At 38.4% G+C, this 25325-nt stretch overlaps 1 protein-coding gene across 4 annotated transcripts in view; it reads left to right on the forward strand.

Moving 5' to 3' along the window:
* fstl4 (follistatin-like 4) overlaps positions 1-25325 on the forward strand; it is a 198869-nt gene that overhangs the window by 161807 nt on the left and 11737 nt on the right. For 2 of the 4 annotated variants that reach the window (XM_079651561.1, XM_079651560.1), the window contains exons 7-13: positions 9618-9790; positions 12816-12936; positions 15214-15375; positions 19390-19524; positions 20149-20175; positions 21364-21482; positions 22805-22954. In XM_079651561.1, coding sequence (XP_079507687.1) covers positions 9618-9790; positions 12816-12936; positions 15214-15375; positions 19390-19524; positions 20149-20175; positions 21364-21482; positions 22805-22954 — 887 coding nt within the window. The remainder of the gene's footprint in view (positions 1-9617; positions 9791-12815; positions 12937-15213; positions 15376-19389; positions 19525-20148; positions 20176-21363; positions 21483-22804; positions 22955-25325) is intronic. The other 2 variants (XM_079651562.1, XM_079651563.1) reach the window with 2 other exon arrangements.

The following is a 25325-nucleotide window of genomic DNA, read 5'->3' on the forward strand; positions in this document are numbered from 1 at the left end:
GTGTCCCTGTAATTGGAAGTGTACTCTTTGCACCCTATGTTTAACCACAGCCTGACACACAGTAGTATTGTGTTGCACTGCCTGTTGTCTTGACTGTGTTGTCGTTGCATAGCAACAATAACAAAAATCCATTATTTTGCCTTTTAAAACGTGCCTTTAGTCGAGGGCTAACATGAGTGCAAGCCCAACTCCAGCTTCTCTGAAACGTACAAGTCTCCACTGCTAAGTGCTGGGGTTTGTCAGCTTTGCAGGAGCGTGTAGGAAATGTGAAGGCTTTACTGGAGCAGCAGCTTTTCACTCAGTGATGAGCTCAATGATTAATGCCTGAATCTTAATTTACCAAATGAGACTGGATGAGTATATTTTTTTCATGAGGGTCAAATATGAATAATCGAGTGTGCCATGCATATATTTGCATACATGACACATGAAAGGAGGTTGTACTTGTCAAGTGAGTGACACACAACCCCCCTTTAAGCCTCATATTCACAGAGAGAGAGCTCTGTTTTTGTAATGTGGAGTGTACTGTATTTATGTGGATTTGTGTGAGTGTGTGTGTGTCTCTGCGTACATGTTTTAGCGTGTGTGTCCTCCTAGAGAGGCATCAGTTGTGTTTAAAAACCCTTTTAGCACTCTGATGAATCTCCAGACTAATGCAGGCAAGAAGGATTAAGTAAACATGCAATCATTACCGCGTTGGCACCTCACTTGTAAAGCTGAACACATTTTGCTTTTTCACTGCTCTCACAATTTACAGCATGCCCAGGCATTCCTGTAGGACCTGTTGCACGTAACTCACACAAATAGATATCTATACCTTTTTTTACCAAAATGATTGTGGTGATTTCAGCTTTTCCAGTGAAACCACGTTTCCACTAAGCTAACTAACATTTTTCAAGGAACTAAAAGGTTTTTCAGCTAATACAAGTAGGCACAATAAAACTCCTGATATATGAAAAAAGGAGGCTGTTTTACACGCCACCCTCCAGACTAAAATGCACCTAAAAGATATTAAAACTTGTGGAAAGTATTGCCCCTATCCAGGGACTTTAACCCTTTGGAGTCCTGCTAATTTGGCCGTTTTCGCATACTTTTGATTTGTCTTACTAAACCCCATTAAGAAATGTTTGGCATGTCAATGTTTGGTATCTTTTTTTTAAGGACAACCTCACCTATATAACCTGATAGTTATTTCTTTCATTTTGAGATACTATATGAACATTTTGGACCAAAAATCACAAAAAAACTGATTTTGAAAATGATATTATTTTTCATATAGGTAACACAAACATACACAACAAAACCATTTGAAAGCTGGAAATATATACATGGGATGTCACTATGATAATGTGAAAGTTTGATTTAGGTAGCTTGAACCTATATACACATTTTATGAACAAATAACAGGTGTATCCATAGGCTTTTTCCCCTAATTTCTCAAGTTCTGTCAACAGTGACACAGTAGGCACAACAAAACATTTAAAAGCTTAAATAATGTACATGGGATTTCATTCTGATAAGGCAAGAGTGTTATTATAAATATAATACAAATATATATATACACATTATAAACAAAAATCAGTTTTTTCTGTCTTTATCTCTGCCACGCTTCAAAGCAGTTTCTGTCAACTACGACAAGAGGGCAACATCACAGGCTCCTCCTCCTCCTCCATGTCAAAAAACAAGCTCATAGCTTGACTCACGTTCAGAGTTCTCTTCAAAATCTTCAAAACTCTAAATCTATCTAACTATATCTAAATTCTCAATGTGTGTCTGTCACTTTACTTCAATCGCAGTCTCCCGCGTCTCTCTTTGTCTCCCGCCGCCTGTCTTCGTATATCTTCGTCTCTCTCCATTTCCCGCCGTCCCTCTTCGTCTCTTTTCGTCTTGCTTCGTATCACTCCGTTTACCTGATTACCTCACCCCCTCCCTGGTAAATACATCCTGTTGAGCAGAATCTACAGTTTCCAGTATTTTCCGTTTCGTAAAATGATAAAATACGTTGAATCTATTAAAATATGTGCTTCCATTATTCATACTTTTGAAATATATTTGTATTAACTTTATAGCATTGTATCTCCGTGTTTATTGGGTCTTTTTGCATGAAACAAAGACTGGCATATAGTTTCAAGCCAGTACTTTCGACAGAAATATACATATACATCCTGTTGAGCAGGATCTACAGTTTCCAGTATTTTCCGTTTCGTAAAATTATCAAATACGGCAAAGATATTCAAATATGTGCTTCCATTTTTCATACTTTTGAAATGTATTAACTTTATATCATCGTATCTCCGTGTTTACTGGGTCTTTTTGCATGAAACAAAGACTGTGATATAGTTTCAAGCCGGTACTTTCGACAGAAACACACGGCAATGTTGTCCGGACTGTTGTTTTTATGCGGCACCGGCTTGAACAGTTCATGTGATCTGATCACGCCGGCGTGACGGTCAGCTCCAAAGGGTTAAGGGGGTTAAATAATATCTTTGAACCTTATAATCTCTGGCGTTGAGATGCAATAAGTTCCTCAAAGATTCATTTATCCTTGGGAAATTCTCTGTCTTTAAAAACGGGCGTTTGTAGCAAATAACATTTTTGGAAAAATACCGGATGCAAAATCTGCAAGCCTCATCCCCATGAAATCCTCAGGTTTTGATAGAAATATCACTCTCAGGGGCATCTTAATATTTAAGAACCTATGAATGTGTTATACCAGATTAACGCAAAGAATCTCAGCTAACTGACGATACAAACCATTTTTACCAAAACAAAACACAAGTCTCATAAGAAGCATCTAAATGACCCCTGAGCAAAAAATGCTAACGCGCTTTGGCACAGAACTCAAGATAAAGATACCCTTATTACTTATCGTAGCTGCACATACAAGATATCCGATTAAAGCTGAGGCTCCACAGATTCTATAGGTATAGTATCATCAGTGAGCGTTCCGAACTCGCGACAGGGAGCTTTACGGAGCTTTTACGGCAGATTGTCTCACCGTAGCTGTCAATCTGATCAAAAGACGTGTTCAATGGCGTAACATGAGAAAAAACGCGCTTGAATCGGTTAATCTATAGGTTGATAATGTGTCTGTCGCTTTGAAAAAAATATTTATAATCCATAATTCCATTTTTATGTAAAAATCGGAGAGTAAAAGTTAGCTGCTAATGGTAGCCACCAGAATTATCGCAGCTTCCGGTTTTGGCTATGCATCACTCTCCCTCCTTATTTGGTAATGTGTGTGTGTATGTGGGAGTTCCCCTCGATTCCATTGGCTCTGACGGTTAGAAAGAGATGTCAACCATCAAAATCGACCAAGGGGGGCCATATGGAAAATCCACCCAAATGACCCCAGAAGTGTATTTTTTGTTGCTAAATCTCTCTAAAAATTTCCCTTGTTTTGCATCAATCTTGATACAGGGTACTTATTACAGTATATGTTGTAGTTTGGATTCCTAAAGATTTTAGTCTACCATCCCATCATTCAAGGGTGGTTTTCACTATATAAGTACTTTTTTTTGTTTTGGACAGACACAATAATTTACATTTTTTTTCTGTGTTCAATCTGAATTTACTTTAAAATAAAAATATCTATATTGATTCTGACACTTCTACATCCAATTACATATGTAAGCTTGCTTAGAGAAAAAAGATTATTAATGTAACCCTTTTAGAAGGGATGATATGTTCATTTTTTCTGGGAATGTCATTTCCGAGCCTGAGACCTGAAAAACAGGCTCGGGGCTTAACAGGTTAAAAAAAAAAAGAATGATGTATGCACCACGACACCAAGTCAAATTCCTCGTACATGTGAACCTACCTGGTAATAAACCTGTTTCTGATTCTGATTCTATAATAAATAAATAAATAATCTAATTAGTATTCCCCAAAGGACGTCATAGTCAATTTCAGTCTACCATCGGAGAAGAACATTATTTACCAATAGGATTCATTATGTTTTAAATATTTTCCCTTCTTTAATTTCTAATAAGATGTAAACTCAGAGCAGAATATCATTGTTTGCTTTGGATCACTATATTTTCATGCTTCATTAAAGGTACAAGTTGAATTTGACAACCTCTCTTCAACAACTCAAAAAGAGTTACAGTGCCCGCCATCAGATTAAAGCCAACCGCAGACAGATTATTGTTTTGGAACAAGCTTTGTCTGTTTGCCGTTTGGTCCTCTCTTCTTTTTGAAAAATATGTCTGCCATTTTTAGCATCTTTTTGGATGCATGCTTACGATCTGACGGTAGGTTTTATTGAAATTGATGCAGATACATCCAGAAAACGACAAAATGATAACTGAAAAAAGTGCCAAAGAACAAGGGGTCTGCAGATACATAAACTACCACACACTTTGAGTAATTTAAAGGTAATTAAGAGGAATATGTTTCGTCTTGTTTTTCTTTTAAAGGAAAATCCTATTTGCTCTGCTGAATTGTGCACACATCACAATTACTATGATTTGAATATAAAGCCACTTTCCTAATACAGATGGATTCAATTCGAAGTCCAATCCAACATTTAGTTTTAAATGTCAAAACTATAATGACACATTTCCCAATGAAGACATACAAACACATCCTAATGCTTACTTACTGGATACCTGTGAGCTTGTTTTCTTGCCTCCTTGCCCCGCTCCCATCCCATTTCTTCACCTTTAACCTTCCTTCCATCCATCTTTGTCTCTATCTCCTCCACGCTCTCTGACCCTCTCCACCTTCGCTCTGTCTCTTCCTCTCTACAGTCAGGATGTTATCTGTCCTTCCCTCTCAAAGAGTCATGGGGCTGTGCCCCTCTGCTTTGTGTCTTGATGTCTTACTCCAGCTCACGAGGGGCTGGTCTCATAAAAGTGGAAAGGGACAACTCTCTCAGCTGCAAACTTGAGTTCGCCACATTAGATATTCCCTGCGAGATCTTCTACGTGCTCTGCCTCAAATGTGTCTCACTTCCTGTCCCACACGCACACACATATTTTCTTTTGCCCCAGTGTCGGCACGGTCATCTTTTGGCATGTCTTTAATTTTCTTCCTTTTTGTTTGCAGTTTTCATCTGTTTTCTTTCCTATTTCTGACGTTTTGTTCCTCTTTTTCTGGCTTTTCCCGCTCTCGTTTATTTTGTTTTTACCTTTCTCCTGGCATTAAAAGTCAAGCTCTTGTTTCTGTCTTAACATTTGGGCTTGATGTATTTTCTTTCTCTCGCTCTCCTCCTCTCTGTACTCACAATGTGCTACATCCCTTTAGAGCTGGATACAGAAACCTCCCTGTTGGCTCTGTCAGCCGCCCATAGCTCAGTTAGTGGGCTGATCGATCAGTGGAGCTGCTGAATTCCCCTGAAAGTCAATTACTAACTTGCACAGTGGAGCTATTTTAGGAAAGAGGGGAGACTGTAGGAATCATTAACTAGATAATGTCATGACAACCTTCGCAGCCAGTCAGGGCAGAGCGGCTGCTGCCTGTGGATACGCAATTTGTCTGGGCCATCAGAGAATGGCCCAAAACAAGGGAAGATGTTTCAACAGATTTTTTAAAAGTTGCTCCTACTTAAAGTGAAAGATATCTTTGTAATTGTAGTCAGTATTCTATGTAGGCAACATTCTTCTGTTGCTTGTTTCTGGTAAGATAGGTGTCAACGCTGGTGCATTTGACTCTCTTTTTATTCTCAAGGTTATGTTTACAATTTGTCTCAAATTATTTGACACATATTGAATTACTTGACAAAAGCCAGACATGTCAAATTAAAGTTAACACACTGGCCCATTGTAAAATAACAAAAAATGCTATTTAGAAAACTCCCTGTCTGTTAGTTTTAAATATTCTAAAACGTTGAAAAAGTAAATTCCTTAAAAGTTATAAGCATGGATTACAAAATCATTGTTTTATATGCCTTCCATCTAATTATACAACCTGGCTGCCATATGCTTTTTTAGATGCTTTTTCCTGTGCTTTCCTTTTACCTTGACCAGCTGGTAATAAAATCACTTTGGTGACACTCTTCAGTAACTATGAGAGCCAGTTAGCTATCTTTAACAAAGTAAGGATCCAACAACCTTCTGTTTGTGTTTCTCCTCTGTTGCACTTGTTGAGCTGCAGAACCCCAACATCATCTGTTTTAATTATAGGTGCTTGCTATGAGTATATAACGTACACATATACATATACATATGTATAAAACAGATGAGGAACAATGTTTTGTGTTTAAATCAAATGTGGAAAAGTCAAATCCATCTGGGAGAATAACAAAACAAAGTTACTATGTGTGGCCATCATGATCGTCTGCTTTCAAGGGAATCTGTTATCTTTAACACTTATTAGGATATCAACAGTAGAGGCCTAGCTGCAATCAACAGATGGCTGCTTTTGAATGGATTGGAAAGAAAATCTTTACATTCAAAATATCCTTAATGGTATGGACCAAGAAAAGTGACATGAACAGCAATCAACACATTTTGGAAAACCCACATTGCACACCTATTTTTCATCACATTTACGACAGAAAGCTCTTATCTCTTTTATGGTCCTGTTCCTGCAATCTGAGTGTGTCGAGTTTGGATGGCATCAGTATTAATTTCATGGTGTCAGAATTCATTTTAATACTAGTCTATCCTTCACAAAGTAGAAGGTAGATGTGCGTGTGTGTTTTTTACCATAGCATTTCTGCCAGACATTAAAAGTGGGGACTAATGCCTTAGTAGAACATTTTAAAGTTTAGACTGACCTCTTATGAAGAAGTGGCCATTGTTGGAAAGTGAATAAACACAGCTGCCCAAAATATTCATTCCGAAACCCGATAAAAAACTGTATTCACCCCAGTCAATATTTCAATATACAACTTGAGTCACCTTTCAAAAACACAAAGATAGACAAAAGTCATAACAGTCATTAACATTTATATAATTAGTTATTTGACTTTTGAATTAAAAGCTCTTGTTGTTTATCGTACACGTCACTTAATGTTTCAAGATTAATCTTAAAAACACTCACAATAGCCAATGTTTTATCTACCAGAGCCGGTTAACTGCAGTTGTTCCCTTTCTGTTAGACTGTTAGACAGACTGAACTTTGAAGACACATTCCTTGCTAGCAAACTTTCAATGCTGTACACCTTTTTTTATAACTAAAATCAATTGATGTTCCATTTGAACAGTCAAGTGCTGCAAAAACGACAAAGGAATCCTCACATTTCTTTCTTCCATGTTTTCAATTTAATATGAGCTGTGTCTAGTTGAAATGCACAGTACCTTCCTGGAAACCCCCCTCCAAGCCATGTTGGATCAATGTGCTTCATCCCTCGTCTGTCCACATGGCACTCAAAGCCTGTTCTGCCACCCAAATTACTGCTGTGCTGAATTATAACTTTGTTGGACCTGGCAGTGTACTGTACCCAAGGCATTCTGAAATATCACTGACAGACGGAGCTGTCGTCACAGATATATCTATCACCTTGAGAGCTATATGAAACAGACAGCTAATAGCCAGCAGTCTTTTTACAAAAGCGTTTATCAAAGTCTGGATCCTAGACATAAAGTTCTCGGCAAACATTTCAAAGTCTACAAGCCATCTACTTGATGTCTGTTTGGATGATGAACTTCTTTTCCATGTGGTTGTTGAAATGAAACTGTGCTGTGATAATGGCATTATCACTGCTGTTTAATCATCCACTCCAGATCTAAAAGGCCGAAGTTACATTTAGATGTTTTTTTAATGAAATAATGTGTGACGTAGGTTGGAGAGAATGCAAAAGTCAGGAAACCAAAGCATTTTGTTGCAGAAACATGCTGCTGCTGGTGGATTAACATTAACCTCATAATGATATAGTCAATGCAACTCTGCGACTTCATTTGTAATCTTACAGCAGCTCCATGTTGGACAGATGCCATGCTTGGCACTGCTTTGCGACTTATGGAAACTGAAAGAAATAAACAACACCTGCTACAGTATATAAGCAAAATCAGACTGTAACAAAATGATGAGTTAACATAGTGGAAAAAACGAGATTGGTTCGAGTGAATATCACACGTATTAACACACATATCAGCAAATAGAGTTAAACACACAGATAATGATGTATGCTTCATTAATCTCTAGTTCTTCATAACATCTTAAACACCAACAGTGTAATGGTGCCATCATAATGGTAATACAGATGTTATATTTTAATTACAAGCTTATTAAGTCTGAACTGTTAACTTTTAAACCATTATTGTTGGTACATAAACTAGATTGTTGTTCTATGACGCTCCAGTACATAATGGAACATTGACTTGGCAAATTGACATGGTTCATATATGTAATTACGTAGGTCCAGTTATTCTTTGTTTTTCTGTTTGTCATATAATTGTTATTCAAATCAAATCAATCAAAGTTAATGATTACTCTTTGTTTGGTCTTTGTTAATAATGTCTAGCCTTAACATAACATGTCATTAAAGAAATTGCTAAGATGACTTTGATAATCATAGCAATTTTACTATATGGGTGTTCATATTCAATCATCACGGCAGTTGAGATGTCCTTGCTCTTCTCTCTATTTTCATCTTGCCCCTATTACCTCCTTAATGGTGTATTTTTTTCAGTTCTGAAAAGTCATGCACAAGGGCAGTAATGGTATCAGTTCAGTAAACTAAATGAGTGAGATTTGTGCAGTGTAAAGCTTGGATGGCTGCATTTCGATTTCTATCAGACGTCTTCGTCTCTTTATTTATTGAGTCAAGTATATCTTGTCCCCTGCCAATATTGACCCAAGGTCACACACTGACATCATGTAAGGGCCTGAACTCCACATTCACAAACAATCTCCCTGCTATCCGTTTATTTACAGTACGCTACTCCTCCAATTGGATTCCCAGTCTCTTTTTTAAACACAATTTAAACAAAAAACCCTAATTTCTTTAAGCATATTTTGTCTTTTTTTTTTATTTGAATAGTGCGCTGAGAAAAGCAAAGCAAAGGAAGAAAAAAACCAGATTTAGAATATGTTGTTCTACAAGGTCATGAGATATATGTAATACTGAGGAACACAGGACACATACTGTATAGGTTGCATAGACAACTTTGCATTACATACGCTGATTCAAGTCTATTTTAACATTTGAATAAGTTAAACCTGACAATATAAAAGAAAGAAGCGAAGTAGATAACAAAGTTTGCGGACTGTAACTGTGACAGTAGATTTTGTGCCTGACCACACAGCTTGGCGACAGTCACTATTTATGGCGCCAAGGGGGAAGCAGTGAAGAATAATTCCTAATTTGCCGTAAAGGTGAATTGAATTGGATGGCCATTTCAATGAACATAAATTTCCCTTAATGAGAAGAATGATATTTGGCTAGCAGTGTGTCCTCTGACACGTGGTCTTTTTTCATTCTGCATATCCTTCACTCCTTGACAGCTGTTTATCCTCCATGGCCCACTAGCATGAGATGGATGCCTGCAGCTTGGCTACAGTTCCACTACATCAGCACACTATATCTGATTTGTGATTTTCCCGGCTTCTTTTTTTTCCCGCTTCTGCCTCAGATTTCTCATTTTTTATTTTAACTATCATCTGTTATTGGCCTCTCTGTCACTCATTTATAATATTAATCACTTCCCTTCATACTCTCATTCTAACAGAGGTTGTCCAACTGAACCTGGCGGAGGACCAGTGGATCAGTGTCTCTACGGTAACAGTGGGCCTTAGTGCGGTCCTTACATGTGCCATCCAAGGGACGCTGCGTCCACCAATCATCTGGAAGAGGAACGGCATCATCCTGAACTTCTTGGACCTGGAGGATATCAACGTGAGTGTAGGTTTTCGGTTTCTTCATCAAGGTTATTGCTCTAGTTTGCATGAGTTGATTGCATTCATCGCACAGGCAAGCATCTTATCTGACTGTCTACAAATGTTGGTCTGCATGGAAGTCCACTCAGGGGTCTGCAGTGGACTTGCGAAGATGACAAACTGTGTCTCATTCAGACCCTTGCTGACACAGAAACCATAAATTCAATAGAGGACATCAGAAAGAATTCCAACAAAAAGATTACTCCCCAGCTTTCTCCATGAACAGTAGAATTATAGCTCCCTCGGTACTTAATGAACTATGTGGCCTTGCTCCTGTTTGGACACATTTATTCTTCACAGGTGACAGCACAGCACTGGCCTTGCTTTACCCACCGCCGGATCACAACTCACTAATTGCATGTTAATGAGCGGCCTTGTTGGTCTGCTGTGATGATGAGCCGATAAACAATGTCAAGTGTTAAGGTGGAGACCGGAGGAGAGGCGATGGCAGAAGAAGTCCCTCAGGCTCTTGACCCTGAATAATGCATTTCCGCAGAGCAAATGGATCTGAGGGGGAGGAGGGAGAGAGGACTGTGTGTGTTTGGCTTTCTTTTAAGCCCAATCAAAGATAAAGCATGAGATAACTAATAAGATACTACTATAGCATAGAAATGATTTCAAGTTAAACAGTCAGATAGTATATTACATTTCCATTTCAAAAGGTACCTAGTCGCATTACCATGATAACTCTATCTGTTTGAATAGTAACATTTTGATAAAATAATGGGGAGTAGAGGGACACAGAAAAAGTCTGACTGACATTAATTGCAGTAATTATGTTCCTCTTTTTGAGATCCCTCTGTCCAACATTTGATACAGGTCTACTTTCAACAATGCAAGGTGACAGGATGAGAGGAGGGAAAGAACATTTACTTCCTGTCAAAGTACTTTCAGCCCACCATTATCCGCTATTGAACTTGTTTGAATGGCAACAGACTTCTTTTTGGAAGTTTCATCTGACACTGATGGAAAACTTTCTGCGCTGTGGCATAAAACCCTTTAACCCGAGAGCTGAGTCTCCATTAAAATCAGTTTCATTTGTCTGCTCTCTCATAGTATCATTCTGTCCTTTGTTCTCCATCTTGCTGTCTGCTTGTCTCACTCTGGTTTTCTTACCCTCAATCAAAAAACTAGGTCTCTTACATATTGAATGTGCTCTCCAAAATGTAACTTCACAGTGTACATTGGAAGGTTCTGACCTGTTTCACCACAGTTGATTGCAGGAAAGCAAAATAAAACACAACACCAACAACACACACAAAACAGCAACATAATATGCCACAGTGCCGCCTATCAGCCGAAAACTCTTGAGTGAGATTGGAATCTTCTTCTCCAGAAATTAAATGAATAATGTATATTTCTTTATTAAAAAAAATTGCTACAGAGCTTAATCTGCAGGTGCACTGTTTTGACTTGGTAAACATGAAATGAATGTGGCTCTTTATATGCGAACTGATTTAGTTTATTGCAGCTCGATTGTTCTGGAAATTATGAAAAGCAATGATGATTTGAATTGTAATAATTGTGTAGCCACTGGCCATCTTCATGTATAATTATTCCAGGGCTCTTTCATTATGAAAGCATATCATCTAACTTGATTAAAAATAAAAGCCTGTCATTTTTTCTTTACAGTTTTTCAGTAAAGTGAACAACTTTTTTCCATTTTCTTATGAGCAGCTGTGCAGACCAAAATCTACCAATGAAGTTCATGTATTTTTCGTCACTAATGACACTAAACAACCAGACACAATACTAGTCAGTAATCTGAGCGAAAGACAATTCAATAATTCTTCAAATGTGGCAGATTCGTCCAACACATTTTTATCTTTTTGATACTTCAGCTATAGCCGAATATGAATTTTGCGAGTGGATTTTGATTGGCCCGTTTAGTTTGTCCTTAATGTGAGACTTACCATTATATCATTGCACCTGCTTATTACCTATAGTCACCTAACACTAAACTCCCATAAACATCTGCATATAAAGCGTTTTTGTTAACACATCAGAACAGCACACATACTAAAAAATAAGATCTGTATCACCATTTTTTATTGATTTACAGTTTGGTGTGAAATGAGCTCTGTAGCAAAAAAAGTATTAATCAACATAACATCTCAGGTACTATGAGTTTGGGACAGAGCTTAGAGCTAAGATTTTAAACAAAAATAATTAGGCATAACCTGCCAGATATTTCAAAGCTATACTTTTTAGCTCTAATAGCCCTCTCCGTTTTAATTGCCCTCACTGGTTTAGTTGTAACTCTCACTTTAAAGGCAGCCTAAATTCCCCCATCCATCTCCCCAGAAAGTCTTTTCACATTCTCCTGTCACAAATCGACCCTCTGTCAGGTCACATTAACTTCCAGAGCCTTGTGAAGGAGAACAGCCGTTCGTGGTGTCCGTGTCACGACAGAGGCACATCAGGACATCTGGTCCGCCACTTGGTGGGACAGCAAACTATTTAATGCCTTAATCTGCCTTAAGCTTTGGCTGGAACCCCCTGGGGACTGCCGCATGCTGCACCAACAACAACCAGTGCCATTCATCAACCTAATGGGCTTTATATTTTTAACCCTTGCCATTTATCAGGCTGAGGCAATGTGATGAGGGAAAGTGGAGGATCAAATTCCCCAACGCCTGCTTAAGCTCAACAGGGAAACCATTGATTCATGGTCTCTCTTCCCTTTCACATCACTCTTTTCCTCTCCTGTCTTTTCCCATCACACCCTGCTGTTGTGCGCCTCCTCTCCTCTCTCTGCCCTCTTCAAGCATCTTTATGTATTCTACCAAGCTACCACCATTTCTCCCTCACTCCCTGTGGGTCTTTCCTGCACCCCATCCTTCACCACTATTCCCTCTCCTACACCTCCTGTTCTTCATCTGGCTTCTTTCATCATGTTCACCCTCCCTACTCTTCTTTTTCCCATCTTTTTCACAACCACCTTCTTTCCGAACTTACATTTCCTCTTCCATTTTTTAACTGTATTGCAGGACTTTGGGGACGATGGCTCCCTGTACATCACCAAGGTGACAACTATCCACATGGGGAACTACAGTTGCCATGCCTACGGCTATGAAGACCTCTATCAGACTCATGTGCTGCAGGTGAATGGTCAGTAGTGGCTCATTTCTTACTTACAGTGATGTAAAAAATGTTTGTGCTACTCTGTGGTTCCCCAGTTAGGGACTTTGTTCTTATTGGCTTCCTGTTTACAGGGAAAACGGTTAAAGAACAATCTCTTAAGTAATCAAGCCAACAACCATTGATCAAAACAAAGGATACCATGAGAGACATTTAGTGCAGCATTTCAATATGCAAATCCAAATGTGTTCTAATCAAATCAAGCTCCTCTCATTGGACTCCATCCATATATAAAAAACTCTTAACAACACTGTGATACTACATAATGGAAATATCAGGATTGTTTTTTGTAATTTTTCAGTAGATATAACTACCAACAGCATGAACTCGGCATTAACCATTTATCCGCATGTCATGTCAGATGTTGAAACATTAATTATACTATAAGATCATATTCATAAAACACCATTCAACACATAAGTTACAATGTCGTTAACAGAACACAAAAGTTCAGAACATCAAGCAAACCCAGAAATGTTTTGGCTTCTCTGAGACTTGTCGTAGGCTTTTAAAATCGAAGAAGTTGCTTGTCAAAAAAAAAAATATTTTAGGTACAAATAAACAGTTTCAATAAAGCTGTGTTGTTCATACCTTTATGTTTAAAATATATGCTAGATACACATGGCTCACAGCACCTCAACACTTAAAGGGACCAAGGGAAACAACATCATTGCATATGTGAAGCTAAAACCTAGTTATGTGTGCGTGCAGCACATCACTTTGTTGCAGGGGAGAAAAGCCACTTAAAGGGAAAATACATCTGAAACTACACTGCATTTTGGCAGGAGGAACTTATTAAGGAACCAACTCATATAAATTATCTGCAAAAGGGACTACCTTTAGACTTGAGAGTTATTATTATGCATCTCTCCAAGGAACACCCACAGAGGAAGAAGCCCCCTAACTTTAACAAGACAAATCAAAGATACGGCTTCCACTGTATGCGCTTTTGTCTCAGGGTGGCAAAGGAGGAGGAAAATGTATTCAATGAAACGTCTTTTAAGAGAGACAATAGGTGTAATTATTTTGCAGCTGAGTTTTAGACCTTGAACTAAAGAGGGAGAGGGGCTGATGGGAAGGGAGTCATGGAGACAGACTCTGGCCCTGAAGGGCGAGATATCAAGAGAGGGTAATTACCAAATGTTTGTGTAGGGGGGACTCAAGGTATTTCAAGCTCGATAGGACGAGGTGAGATAAGGTGGAATGGAAGGGAGCCAAGAGCCACATTAAACTAAGTGGACCCTTTGCATCGTGTTGTGTTTATAAAGATTACACACATGCTTCTGTTTTTACTGTGATGAGAGCAATGGCAGCGCTGCGGCACCAACAGTCGCAGTTTAAAGGTACTCTTAAAATAACTCCTTCTGTAACATTATAGTACCCTAGAGTCTGGTATCAATGCCATTGAAGAATGTTTCTTAATGTGAAGTACACACTCAATAATGAATGGAAGAAAGGAAGAGTTTCTGTGAAAAAAGATTGTAGAAAAACCAAACAAATGATTGATATAAAATGTAGATCACAGATGATAAGAGAGACAGGCTGAGGGTATGGCGGAGGTATAAACACTTGTGACTAAAGGAAAAGGTTAATACAAACTAAATGGAACCAGAATGAACAAATACACCCAAAGTACATATACCATAACGTAATAATACTACATGTATTACATTTACATTAACTAACAAAAAGGGGAAAAATAAAGTTAAGGAAAAACTGAAATAAGTTTGCAGCAAGCACCAGAAGTGACATTAATATTGCATAAGGGGGAAGGTTGTAGATTGAATTTTAGAGGTGATTGAACTCCTGGAAAGTCAGGGGGGGGGGGTGGGGGCATCAGGATTTTGGCAGCATCCACCGGCGTTGAAATGTGCCCAGCATCCAAAGCAGAAAAATGAAATCGTACCTGTTCCTATAAACTATTACCTCATATTTCATTTTCCCCCTCGATTCCTCCACATTCATTTGCGCTCTTCTCCCCGGAGGAGGTGGTAAGTGGTAGATACGTCCAACATCTATTTCATGCAGGACTCGAGCTGTAATAAAGCAGCCCCAGAGCTCTTGGGTTCTTGTTATGTGTGAATATATTCCATGCTGTGGTGAGACAAATTCCTCTCTGCCCACTGCGTGTGTGGGTGTTTGTGCTATATTCCCCTAGGAGTTACCATGAAACAGTGTGTAATTAGGTTTTCACTCGCGCCTCTGCTCTCTCCCTGTTTGTGTCTTCGGTTTTGTTTGTGCGTCCAGTCCCTCCAGTGATCCTGGTCTACCCGGAGACGCAGGCCCAGGAGCCCGGCGTATCTGCCAGCCTCCATTGCCACGCCGACGGCATCCCAAATCCCAAGCTCCTCTGGCTGAAGAACGGCATGGACCTGCTGCCCAGATCCTCCACACAGCTCGCTCTCATAGGTGGGGAGTTTTTGATTCTTTTTTTTTGGAAGAGCTGTCAGCGTTTTAGCAGACTTTTTGTCACATGCAGTGTTTTTCAATTAGTATTACCAACCAACAGAGCTACAGTATGCCAACGCTGCAGAATCCTTTATAAACAAGGGAAAGCATATACATAGAAATAGAAACAAAGCTTGAAAATAAAGCTGGTGTTGAACGTATTATTAACTAATATCTAAAACTCTGCAGTAATGTTTAAATATACTATGGAATAAGCAAGCTGTACTGTTGATGGCATTTTAAGTTCATGCGCTAAACCCGAAGCAAACTTCCATATGGATGTTATGTTAATGTTAACTTTGTGTGAGAGATTTAAAACCTGTTAAATTGTCTCGGTGTACACATTATGCTCCAGATAGACTTTTTTCTATCTCCTAAACTGTTTTAGGACAATGTGTTCTTTAACTTCAATCACCAGTGTTTATGTTTTGTTATATTCTAATAACGCTTATTTAACAGATCCACAACACTTCAGTTCCATTTACATTCTCTACCAAGTTGATGAAACACGGATTGCAGTCTAACTAACTATCTTTATTTTGTCCATATAAAAAAAACCTACTTCATCTTTAGAAATCGAATATAAATGGAGAAATTAAAATAAGCAAATAAGATTAAATATATAGTGTGTGGGAGAGTCGACGGCAGCTCTCTAGACTAGAATGGTGTTTTTTAAGAGACACTCTCAATATAAGAGAGAAGGAGCAAAGTGAAGCACGACTTTTCCTTTTATGTCCTTGTTCTCATTAAGGGAGAGTTTATTGGCTGTGTGTGGGTCATTACCTGTGGTAATAGCCTGTTATCAACCCCTCAGACACTCAAACATGGGAGGGTTGGCAAGGTTCAACAGCACATAAACACTGCAGTGGCAGTCCCCCTTACAGTGATTATTTAGGCTGGTTTTATAAAAAATATATAGTTAAAGGTGGGGTAGGTAAGTTTGAGAAACCGGCTCGAGATACACTTGTTGTTATATTCTATGGAATGCTCTTCACATCCCGATAGCAATGAATATCTTAAGTGCTTTGACAAAAAATCCATAAAGAACTGTCATCTGTGGAAGCCGTAGTACTCTAAAAAGCACGACCAATCGTTTTAGCCGGCCCGGCTAAAATAACTGGATGGCCTACCTGCTTGTCAGCCTTCCATCTGTGCACAAACTTATCTCGTGCCCTCATTGGTCATTTGCGCATTTGTGTGTGTTGGAGGAGGGGCTCTGTAAGGAAGTGGCAGCTTTGTTCTGGCTGTGTATTTTCAAATTCTAGCGCACTCGAGCTGGTTTCTCCAAAATTACCTACCCCACCTTTAAGTTCAAAAACTAGAGTGGAAAAGTATATAAATTACCATTGTTTTCCAGCAATGCCTTAGAAAATATATCAAAAGCATATTAGGTATGATTATTTTATTTAATCAGGAGTGTAATAAAAGCAGTGTAAAAGTGTTGGCTTTATCTTTATATGTGGTAGTGTAAAACTACACACTGACAGATGGTAGTGAGGAGTATTGATTGTAAGCCACAGTTGAACAGTGAACAGTAAAGAGAGAAACTGCTTTGTGTTGCTGAATGAATGAAACTGTGTTCTGGAACCGTTTGGGGTGCTGAAACATCAAATTGATCTTTGCCTGATATTCCCTGTTGTTCAGTTTGTATAGCAAACAGCGAACCTCTTAACACAGCTTCAGTTATATCCTGATGTGTGACATTATGGTTCTTTTTTTTTTAACCTCAATGCTTTGTGTGAAGAAGGATCAGTACATTATTGTTATCACACAACTCAAATTCCACGTTAATCAAGGTCATCTGAGGGAACAGGCTGCATTTGTGACTGCTGAATAAAGACTGTGAGCTAAATGACTGGATTTAGACCGTGGGTATAAAACCTGCAATTTGCTGCCAAATTTCACGCAACATTCTCCTTTCCTACTGCCTGCCTTTGTACTGTTTTGAAAAGACACTGTCCTTGAATCCTGTGTTTTACGCTGCCCAAGACATCTGTATTCAGTCAAAGAATCACAAACAAGCTTAGTGCTTTCCGTCACAGCAGAATAACAATATGTGGGGCCTGGCCTTTTCTTCAGAGTGAGGCAGCACTTTGGATTTGGAGCTATAAGACTACTGGATTTCTACTTTTCATGAGGTCACAGAGAAAATCATCTTAAGTGTCATGATGACAACTTAGAATACTTTAACTAGGATCTTGCACAGATAATCATTCATTTGAGATACAGTAGAGGGTAACACAAGAGTGGATTTCCACTTGCATCTCAAATTAATGAAAGCAAAATCCTTCCCTGTCCCAATCCCAGAGTAATGAGATCTGTTCCATCCCGTTCCTGTTTCTTTTTCAGATTTATATTTTATAGAGATGAACAAATTGCAATGTTCTACACCGGTTCTAATGTACTGTCTTTCTAGAACTATATTAACCATCATACACATGTACCTGATGGTTAAACCATTTCAACATACGAATAGTAATGTTATCCATTGTGAATATAAACATATTGATTATAGCCCCATTGAATCATAAATTCCTAATTTGCCCTTACAACAACAAGCTCAAGGGTAGAAGTAAAGAAGACTACAAGTTCTAACGTAGGGGAAAAACACCAATCCTTCTCAAAACCCCTGTCATTGCAAACAGCTACAAGCCTGCAAAATAGGGATAAAGAGACTAATTTAATGAGTGGCTGATTCAGTGGTTTTCAATACGAATTGATCACAACATAATTATGAATTAGAAGCAATTAAACTGGTGTCTCATTCTATGAAGGCCTGCTTCAAGGCACTTTTTACTTCAAAGCTCTGTTCCCTTGATAAAAGAGAATTATTATCAGAAGCCAAAAGACTTTTCACTTTATGTGAAAAGCTTTGCGTCAACTTTTGTAACATGTTTTACGGCCCACTAGGCATTAATTATAGGGCAGACATCCTTTTCAACGTATAAAATAGAACACTTATCTTGAAGGCTGCAGTCTTTTTGGTTGTTTGTTAATTAAATATTGTTCCTGCAGGAAGACACTTGAGTGTGTTTTAACAACATAGAGAGGGAAAAGACCCTTTTATATCCTCAAAGTGGGAATATTCTAGAGGTTTATAGATGCTATAGATACTTAAATAGATGTAAAATAATTGGAAACGGATGCAGCGTTTATGTTCTTACACAAGATCTATCAAAGCAGCGCTGTGACACCCAACATAATTCACTCTCCCAGTGCTGTGAAGTGTGGTGTTTAATGCAGTGCTACATACAGAGAGCAGCTGTACATCACAGAGCTTGATGCTACAGCAAACATCAGAGCTGTCCCTCGACCTCTGTCTCCTCACATCCAACATCACCTGTCACCTCCACCCACCCACCCACCCACCTCACCTGCAACTGCAACTTCAGGCAAACAATGCAGCATTGTACAGAATATGTGGGGAAATAAATAAAGTGTGAAACTAAGCTATTATATTAGAATGCAGGATAATGGCATACAAAATTGTATGCTGATGGAAAGTTACTTGTGTATCAAACATATTTCAGAAAAAGAAGCCTTCTTCAGTTCAATTAATACATATCGATATCAACAAACGTTCTGCTATATATACTTGGCATAAGATTAACAACGTGCTTTTTTTTCTCCCAGGCTACGCTATTGGTATATTTAAGTATTACAAAAAAACAATGGTTTAAAAATGTTATACTGTATAAACTCTGTTGCCCACAAAGTTGGAATGCTTTTGTTTTCAGACACATTCCTCTTTTTATTCCTATTTACACACACCATCATTTCATGGGAAGAGTTACAACATATTGTATTCCAACTGTATGGGCAACAGTGTACTAAACCCACAAAAAAGTGGAAGATGGTTGTTCTGAAGCCTTTATCTTTTCCAAATGCAAGATATCAAATAATGTAGCAACATGTATCTGCTTCAGTAACAAGTTTCCTTTCATTGTCTTTCCTTTTGTGTTTCTATTTCCGTAGCCAATGGTAGTGAGCTCTTCATTGGCAGCGTCCGGTACGAGGACACTGGAGCCTACACATGCATCGCCAAGAACGAGGTTGGCGTGGACGAGGATATCTCCTCTCTGTTTGTTGAAGACTCGGCCAAGAAGACCCGTAAGTCAAAGAACATTATCTCTGTTCAAGTTAAAGCCATAAATAAGTCCTTGCACCCACCCAGAAAGATAGTTTAAACAGTATATTGGCGTAAATCCTCATGGCATGGCTGCTTGTTAGATAATATTGTTAGTAGTAATTAGGTTAAGTTATATAATCCTTTTCATAGTAGTCCTGTGATCATGCTACCAGCTTGATAAACCCAACAGATGTATGGAGTTTTTAACTAAAAATGAACCTCAGGCAGCTTATTTTATCCCATATTTTATAGCCAGGGACAAGCGCCCAAATTACATATTTTATGTTACTTTGATATCGGTTCTTAAATTAGATTGCATCATTTTGACGAGTTAACAATGGCCATCGAGAAAGAGCTTATCGGGGCAGTTAAGATTAAACAGAATAATCTCTGACTTCCGTTTGATCTCTTGATTTAAGAGGAAATATGATCCTGTCAACAGCAGTAAGGAACATTTTGTAGCTGTCAAATATGTTTGCTCTTGGCATGACATGAGATCAATCACCCCCTCTCTTTCTTGGATGATCTGTCTCTTTTTTTTCTGAAGGTGATTTAATGTGTTCCCCCTCTTTTCCCTTTCTATTGCTGGATGGCTGAATCTGCAGTTGCAAACATTCTGTGGAGAGAAGAAGGTAATTCATTAAAGTAAAAGAAAAAAACCTTTTATACTCTTGTGAATAGGAAAATATGGTGGGCATAGTTTGTGGCTCTTCAGGGCCTTCAGCTGAATATCTGCATTTTCCAACACGTTTGCTGTACTGTCCAGAAGAATCACAACACTGTTTTCTCTCCAGCAAAACTTTACTTCCAACCTTGCTTTCTTCCTTTCATGCCCAGGGTGTTTCTTTTTTCTTTCTGGAGTGCTTTCTAATCTATTTTTCAGATCACCTAGGGAGGAAACATTTACACACAAGCAGGGATTTTATGCATTATGCAAATAAAACCACAGACCAAGTGTGGTGGCTACACAAAAACAACTTTGTGGTGTTCAGCAGTATAAAAATCCATGCTGTCCTTATACTATATATTACATCAATACGGCCACAAGAACAGTTTTACTACTGCACTGGAAAACCGCTGCGGTTTAGAATGCAATACAAACACAATCTGTTTTATATACATCATCACCACATCAGGTTTACCACCAAACCAAACGACGTGTAAGCATTTGGATTATTTCTAAACACTTATCAGCACTCAAAGCTGCCTCATTAACAGTGTGTGTGTTTGTGTGTGTTGTACAAGTGCTTCTTTTGTGTCTCTGTATTCATACAGGGTGTGCATATTCAGTGTGCTTCTTTGGTGTACTATGTTTATCTCACAGCGTTATGACAGCCTGACAAATCAATCATTATCACAGTTTTTGTCAATGCCGCAAGTGTGTTTATGTGCTTATGCTTATCATCTGTGCTCATGTGATGTGTTCCTGCCGGCAGTAATAGACTGCTGTCGAATCATCCAAATGCCTCAGCATCAGACTGTGATGCTAACTCACCAGCAGCTGTTTACACCTCGAGATGTGAAATGTTTCCTCTTTGAGGCAATGCCTTTAATTTGATGCTTCTTGCTACAGTATGTGGTTGGCGTGTTGCTGACAGGACCCTTTGTAGGCTTTGTCAAAATGGCTGGCAGACACACACTGTCCATCCCCGCTAACTCGATAGCACGCTAACAGGAGTCCTCGAGCAGGGAAATTGAAATGCCAGTCACAAATGTCAGATAAGATGGGAGCAGGATATTCTGTTGTTGTAAATGTCTATTTGTTGTTTTTTTCCTCAAGCATGTTTCAACCTTTGTATGTCTTCTGTGTTCTCTTCCAGGGTTGAGCGTGGGAAACATGTTCTATGTGTTTTCTGATGAGGGTATCACTGTTCTTCAGCCCAGTGAATGTGAGATACGCAAACACATGCAGCGGGCAGAGAGGATTGTTGCTACATATGTAAGTGCACGTTATGCCATTATTTTCCTTTCAGGTTTAAATTGTGTTATAGATTCAATAAGATTGATGTATATTACTAATTTCTCATTTCAGGTTACACTAACCCATATTAAAGTTTCAATATTCCTCCATATACAACTTAATAGATTCCATCTATCTATCTATCTATCTATATATATATATATATATATATATATATATATATATATATATATCTATATATATATATATCTATATATCTATCTATCTATATCTATCTATCTATCTATTTCTGTAGTTATCTAGGAGGGTTTTAGTGTAAAAAGATTGCGACCAAAATGAAGGCTATCCTTCCTTCGATGTCCTCCCTGTTGTCAGAGCGGGGCTGCTCACCTAACTAATGTAATGGGATTACTCGTGTCCATTAGTCGACAGCTTGCACCAATAGACTGTATAGAGTCTATACTACAGACCCTGAGGTTTCTAATCCACTGGAGAACATCCCTCTCTCAGAGCAATGGGCTTTAGATGGTACAAGTCGCTTGTTCCTCTGAGGGATTTGGGTTTTACAGGACCCTGTAATTGTATTAGAGATCAATACAAACTCAATAAGCCATGTGTTAGCCAGTTCCGCTGTAAACAGCACTTTCTCCACTTTGGTGAGGTGGAGAGAAGGTGAAAACTCTTGCACGTGTGTCTGACGTTGTATATGTGTGTGTGGTTGTGTGTATTTGTGATTACATACTAGTATATATGTTGTGTGTGTAGAGGAGTGTGTGAATAAATGTATTGTCAGCAAAGACAGCATGCTGCAGAGCCTTTACATCGAGTGTTTCCTTAGCCAGCTATTGTTTATATATTTGGAAAGTTTCACACTTAAAAGTGAAAACACTCATTATGAAATAAATTAGTGTTATCAATAATAATAATATTACATAATATAATATTATTATTGAAATGAAGTATGCATGTCTAGTAGGACTGGGTTATATGGCAGAATTTCATATTAGTTGTTCAGTCCTTTTGTCCTTAATTTAATTGTATAGCATGCTCTGCAGTGTAAATTGTATTTTATTGTATGTCACCTCTTTTTTTCTTGCCTTCACTCCCAGTACCAAAAATGTACTGAACTGTACTTTGTCAAAAATAATTTCTACATTTAATCTTATCAAAAAACTCTAAAAAGAGAACAGTAATTGCTAAACATTTGAATTGATGATTTGTAGATGTATTTGTATTGCATATTAACAATTGTTGACCTTTCCAAATTGTACTTTTATTGATAATGAAACAATTCCCAAACCTCCTATCATCCTCTCTGTTGCCTGTTTGGTCACACCCAGGAGGAGATGTGCCCTAAGGGTGAGGGGGTGTCACCTCAGCACTGTGTGTGGTCCTCAGCAGTCAACGTCAGGGATAAGTACATCTACGTGACCCAGCCCCTCCTGAGCCGACTGCTGGTGGTCGATGTTCAGACGCAGAAGGTTGTGCAGGTGGGTGGAGCACCAAAGTCTCAGAAACATCTCAGATATGAAGTATCTGAGAGGCAAAGAAGGGTAGTAAGTTCCATCCATGACTCCCCTTTCCTCCTCCTGTCGAATCACACCAGAGTTTGGGATAGCGTTAGTGGCTATTTATTGGATTAAAAGTAGTTTCTACTCTTGCAACTGAAGCAAAACTCTATATCCAAAACAGCATTATGTTCACACCCAGCTTTGGGCTTTTTATTCAAGTGAAGCAAACATGCTCTGTGGCTCTGTGATACCGAGGTTGTATTCACACAGCCATCACACAGGCTTGGACGGCAATAAACACAACATTTCCTTTTTCTACACTGCAATACATGATCATATTGTTTATTTGTTTACATATTTTCATTCTACAGCACATGGCTCATCAACTGTTGAAGATGCCTCATTTTCTTGCCTACAACATACAATTTTAACAGGATACCATAATGGTCACAGATGTTACATTCGGAACAAACTCAGAGTTAACAAATCAAAGAATAGAAAGCTCATCAGGTCGAGGAAATGCTTTTGTTAATTGTATTTCCATTTAAAGATTTAAGATGACCAAACTGACATATTTTATTTTGAAACCTTTACTCCAGTATCCATCGCTAAATTAAGCCCAAGTCTTGGTTTCTTTAAAAGCTAACAGAATACAAATCCAGTCGATAAACATTACTTGCGAGCGTGTTTGTCTTCCAGTCAAACAGCATCACCAACATTAGGTGCATTCGATTTAACTTGTCTTGCTCCTGAAGTGCCACAGATGTAAGAAGACCACATGCAAGGGGAAATAAATCAAATGCACCTCAAGCGCCCGAAACAATATGGTGCCCAGGTGGGTGCTGGCTGCCTCACCATTCATCTTGCCTGTAACGGCTGTTTAGAGACTGAATCCCTCAGGGGTTCTTCCCAGGGTCAACATCATTTATAGTGAGGTACAGGATGAGAAGGAAGAGGCCTAACTCAAGGAGAAGGAGGCGGGAGAGCAGAAGGGAGTTAAGTGAAAGTCTGAGTAGCAGGATGAGAGAGACAGCAAAGTGAGCAGGTAGCAGTGAAAAATGTTCTTCTTCTCCTTCAGTTTAAAGTGAAGATATTTCCAACTCAACTTATTCCATAATGTCACTCAGGCTGTATCACTTGTACTTATTTAACTGTGCAATACTCATATTACTTAGGGATCATAAGTGTATAACACTTTACATTTCGAACAATAAACTGGTTTTCATCATTTCTATTCTATTTTATTTTATCTTTATTGCACGTTTTTACTTTCACGTCATATGTTTTTAAATAATTGTATGTTTGTCGTTTTTTATTTAATTTTAATTGTTATATTTTTTATTCTAAAATATTGCAACTTTCATCAATCATTCTCCCTGGGAGAAAATAAGGTATTCTGATGCTATATATGACTAATTGACTTTGAAAAGAAAAGAAAGATTGACTAAATACTGAGAGATGTGACCTCCACTTGTTCCAAATGAAACCAAATCCACCAAAAAAAGGAATATGTGATAGAATACTACGTGTATTTACCTTTTGGTGATGAAATATTATCACAAGAACAATAACAGAAGTCATATATTGACAAGAAAATAAGAGATGTGTTCTGGTTTATTGTGGTGCAGAAGCTGCCCACTATAACTGAGAACCCCCCCCCCCTTTTCTCTTTCTCTTTCCAACACTGTAGAAACTGATTTTCTCTCCTTGATCAGCTCTCTCTCTCTCTTTCTTGAAGACCCTCTCTGACCTATGGGTGCAGGAGGTTAATGCATCCAGCCTTTTTTCGTCTCTGCTCTTTCTTTGTTATTTCAAAGCCTTTTTTTTCCAAAGCACATTTCCAACTTTCCTTTCAGCAATGGCTTTTTATTATAAGAGAGAAGATGGCAGAGTACAATAAAAGCACTTAATCCACTGACAGAAGGAATGCATTAACGAAACAATTGCTTTCATTTTTTTAAATGGTAAAGTCAGAGCACTGCATTTATTATCCTCAAGGAGACGACTGAACGCAGTGATTAGGAATCGTATGAGTACACGTCCAAACACTAGATTGCCACATTAATAAAAGACTGTGGGCAACACTTTCCTTTATAAGTATGAGATTAAAGCAAAACAATTCTTTCTTCAAAGTAAACCCAAATGAATCGCTCTATACTCATCACCTGGACTGTTACAGATAAGATGGCCTATTCTCTGTTTGGGGGGAAATGGCGGACTAAAACACAACAATTCTCTTTTCTCTTTCACGAGAAAACCAGAAATATAGATCCTAGAGAAGCACAGATGCCGTTATTGTTGGGTCTTTTATCAACATCCTTTTAATAGAAAGTTTCCTTTAATACAGGGG

This window comes from Notothenia rossii (genome assembly GCF_949606895.1).
Source record: "Notothenia rossii genome assembly, chromosome: 9".
Lineage (NCBI taxonomy): Eukaryota > Metazoa > Chordata > Actinopteri > Perciformes > Nototheniidae > Notothenia > Notothenia rossii.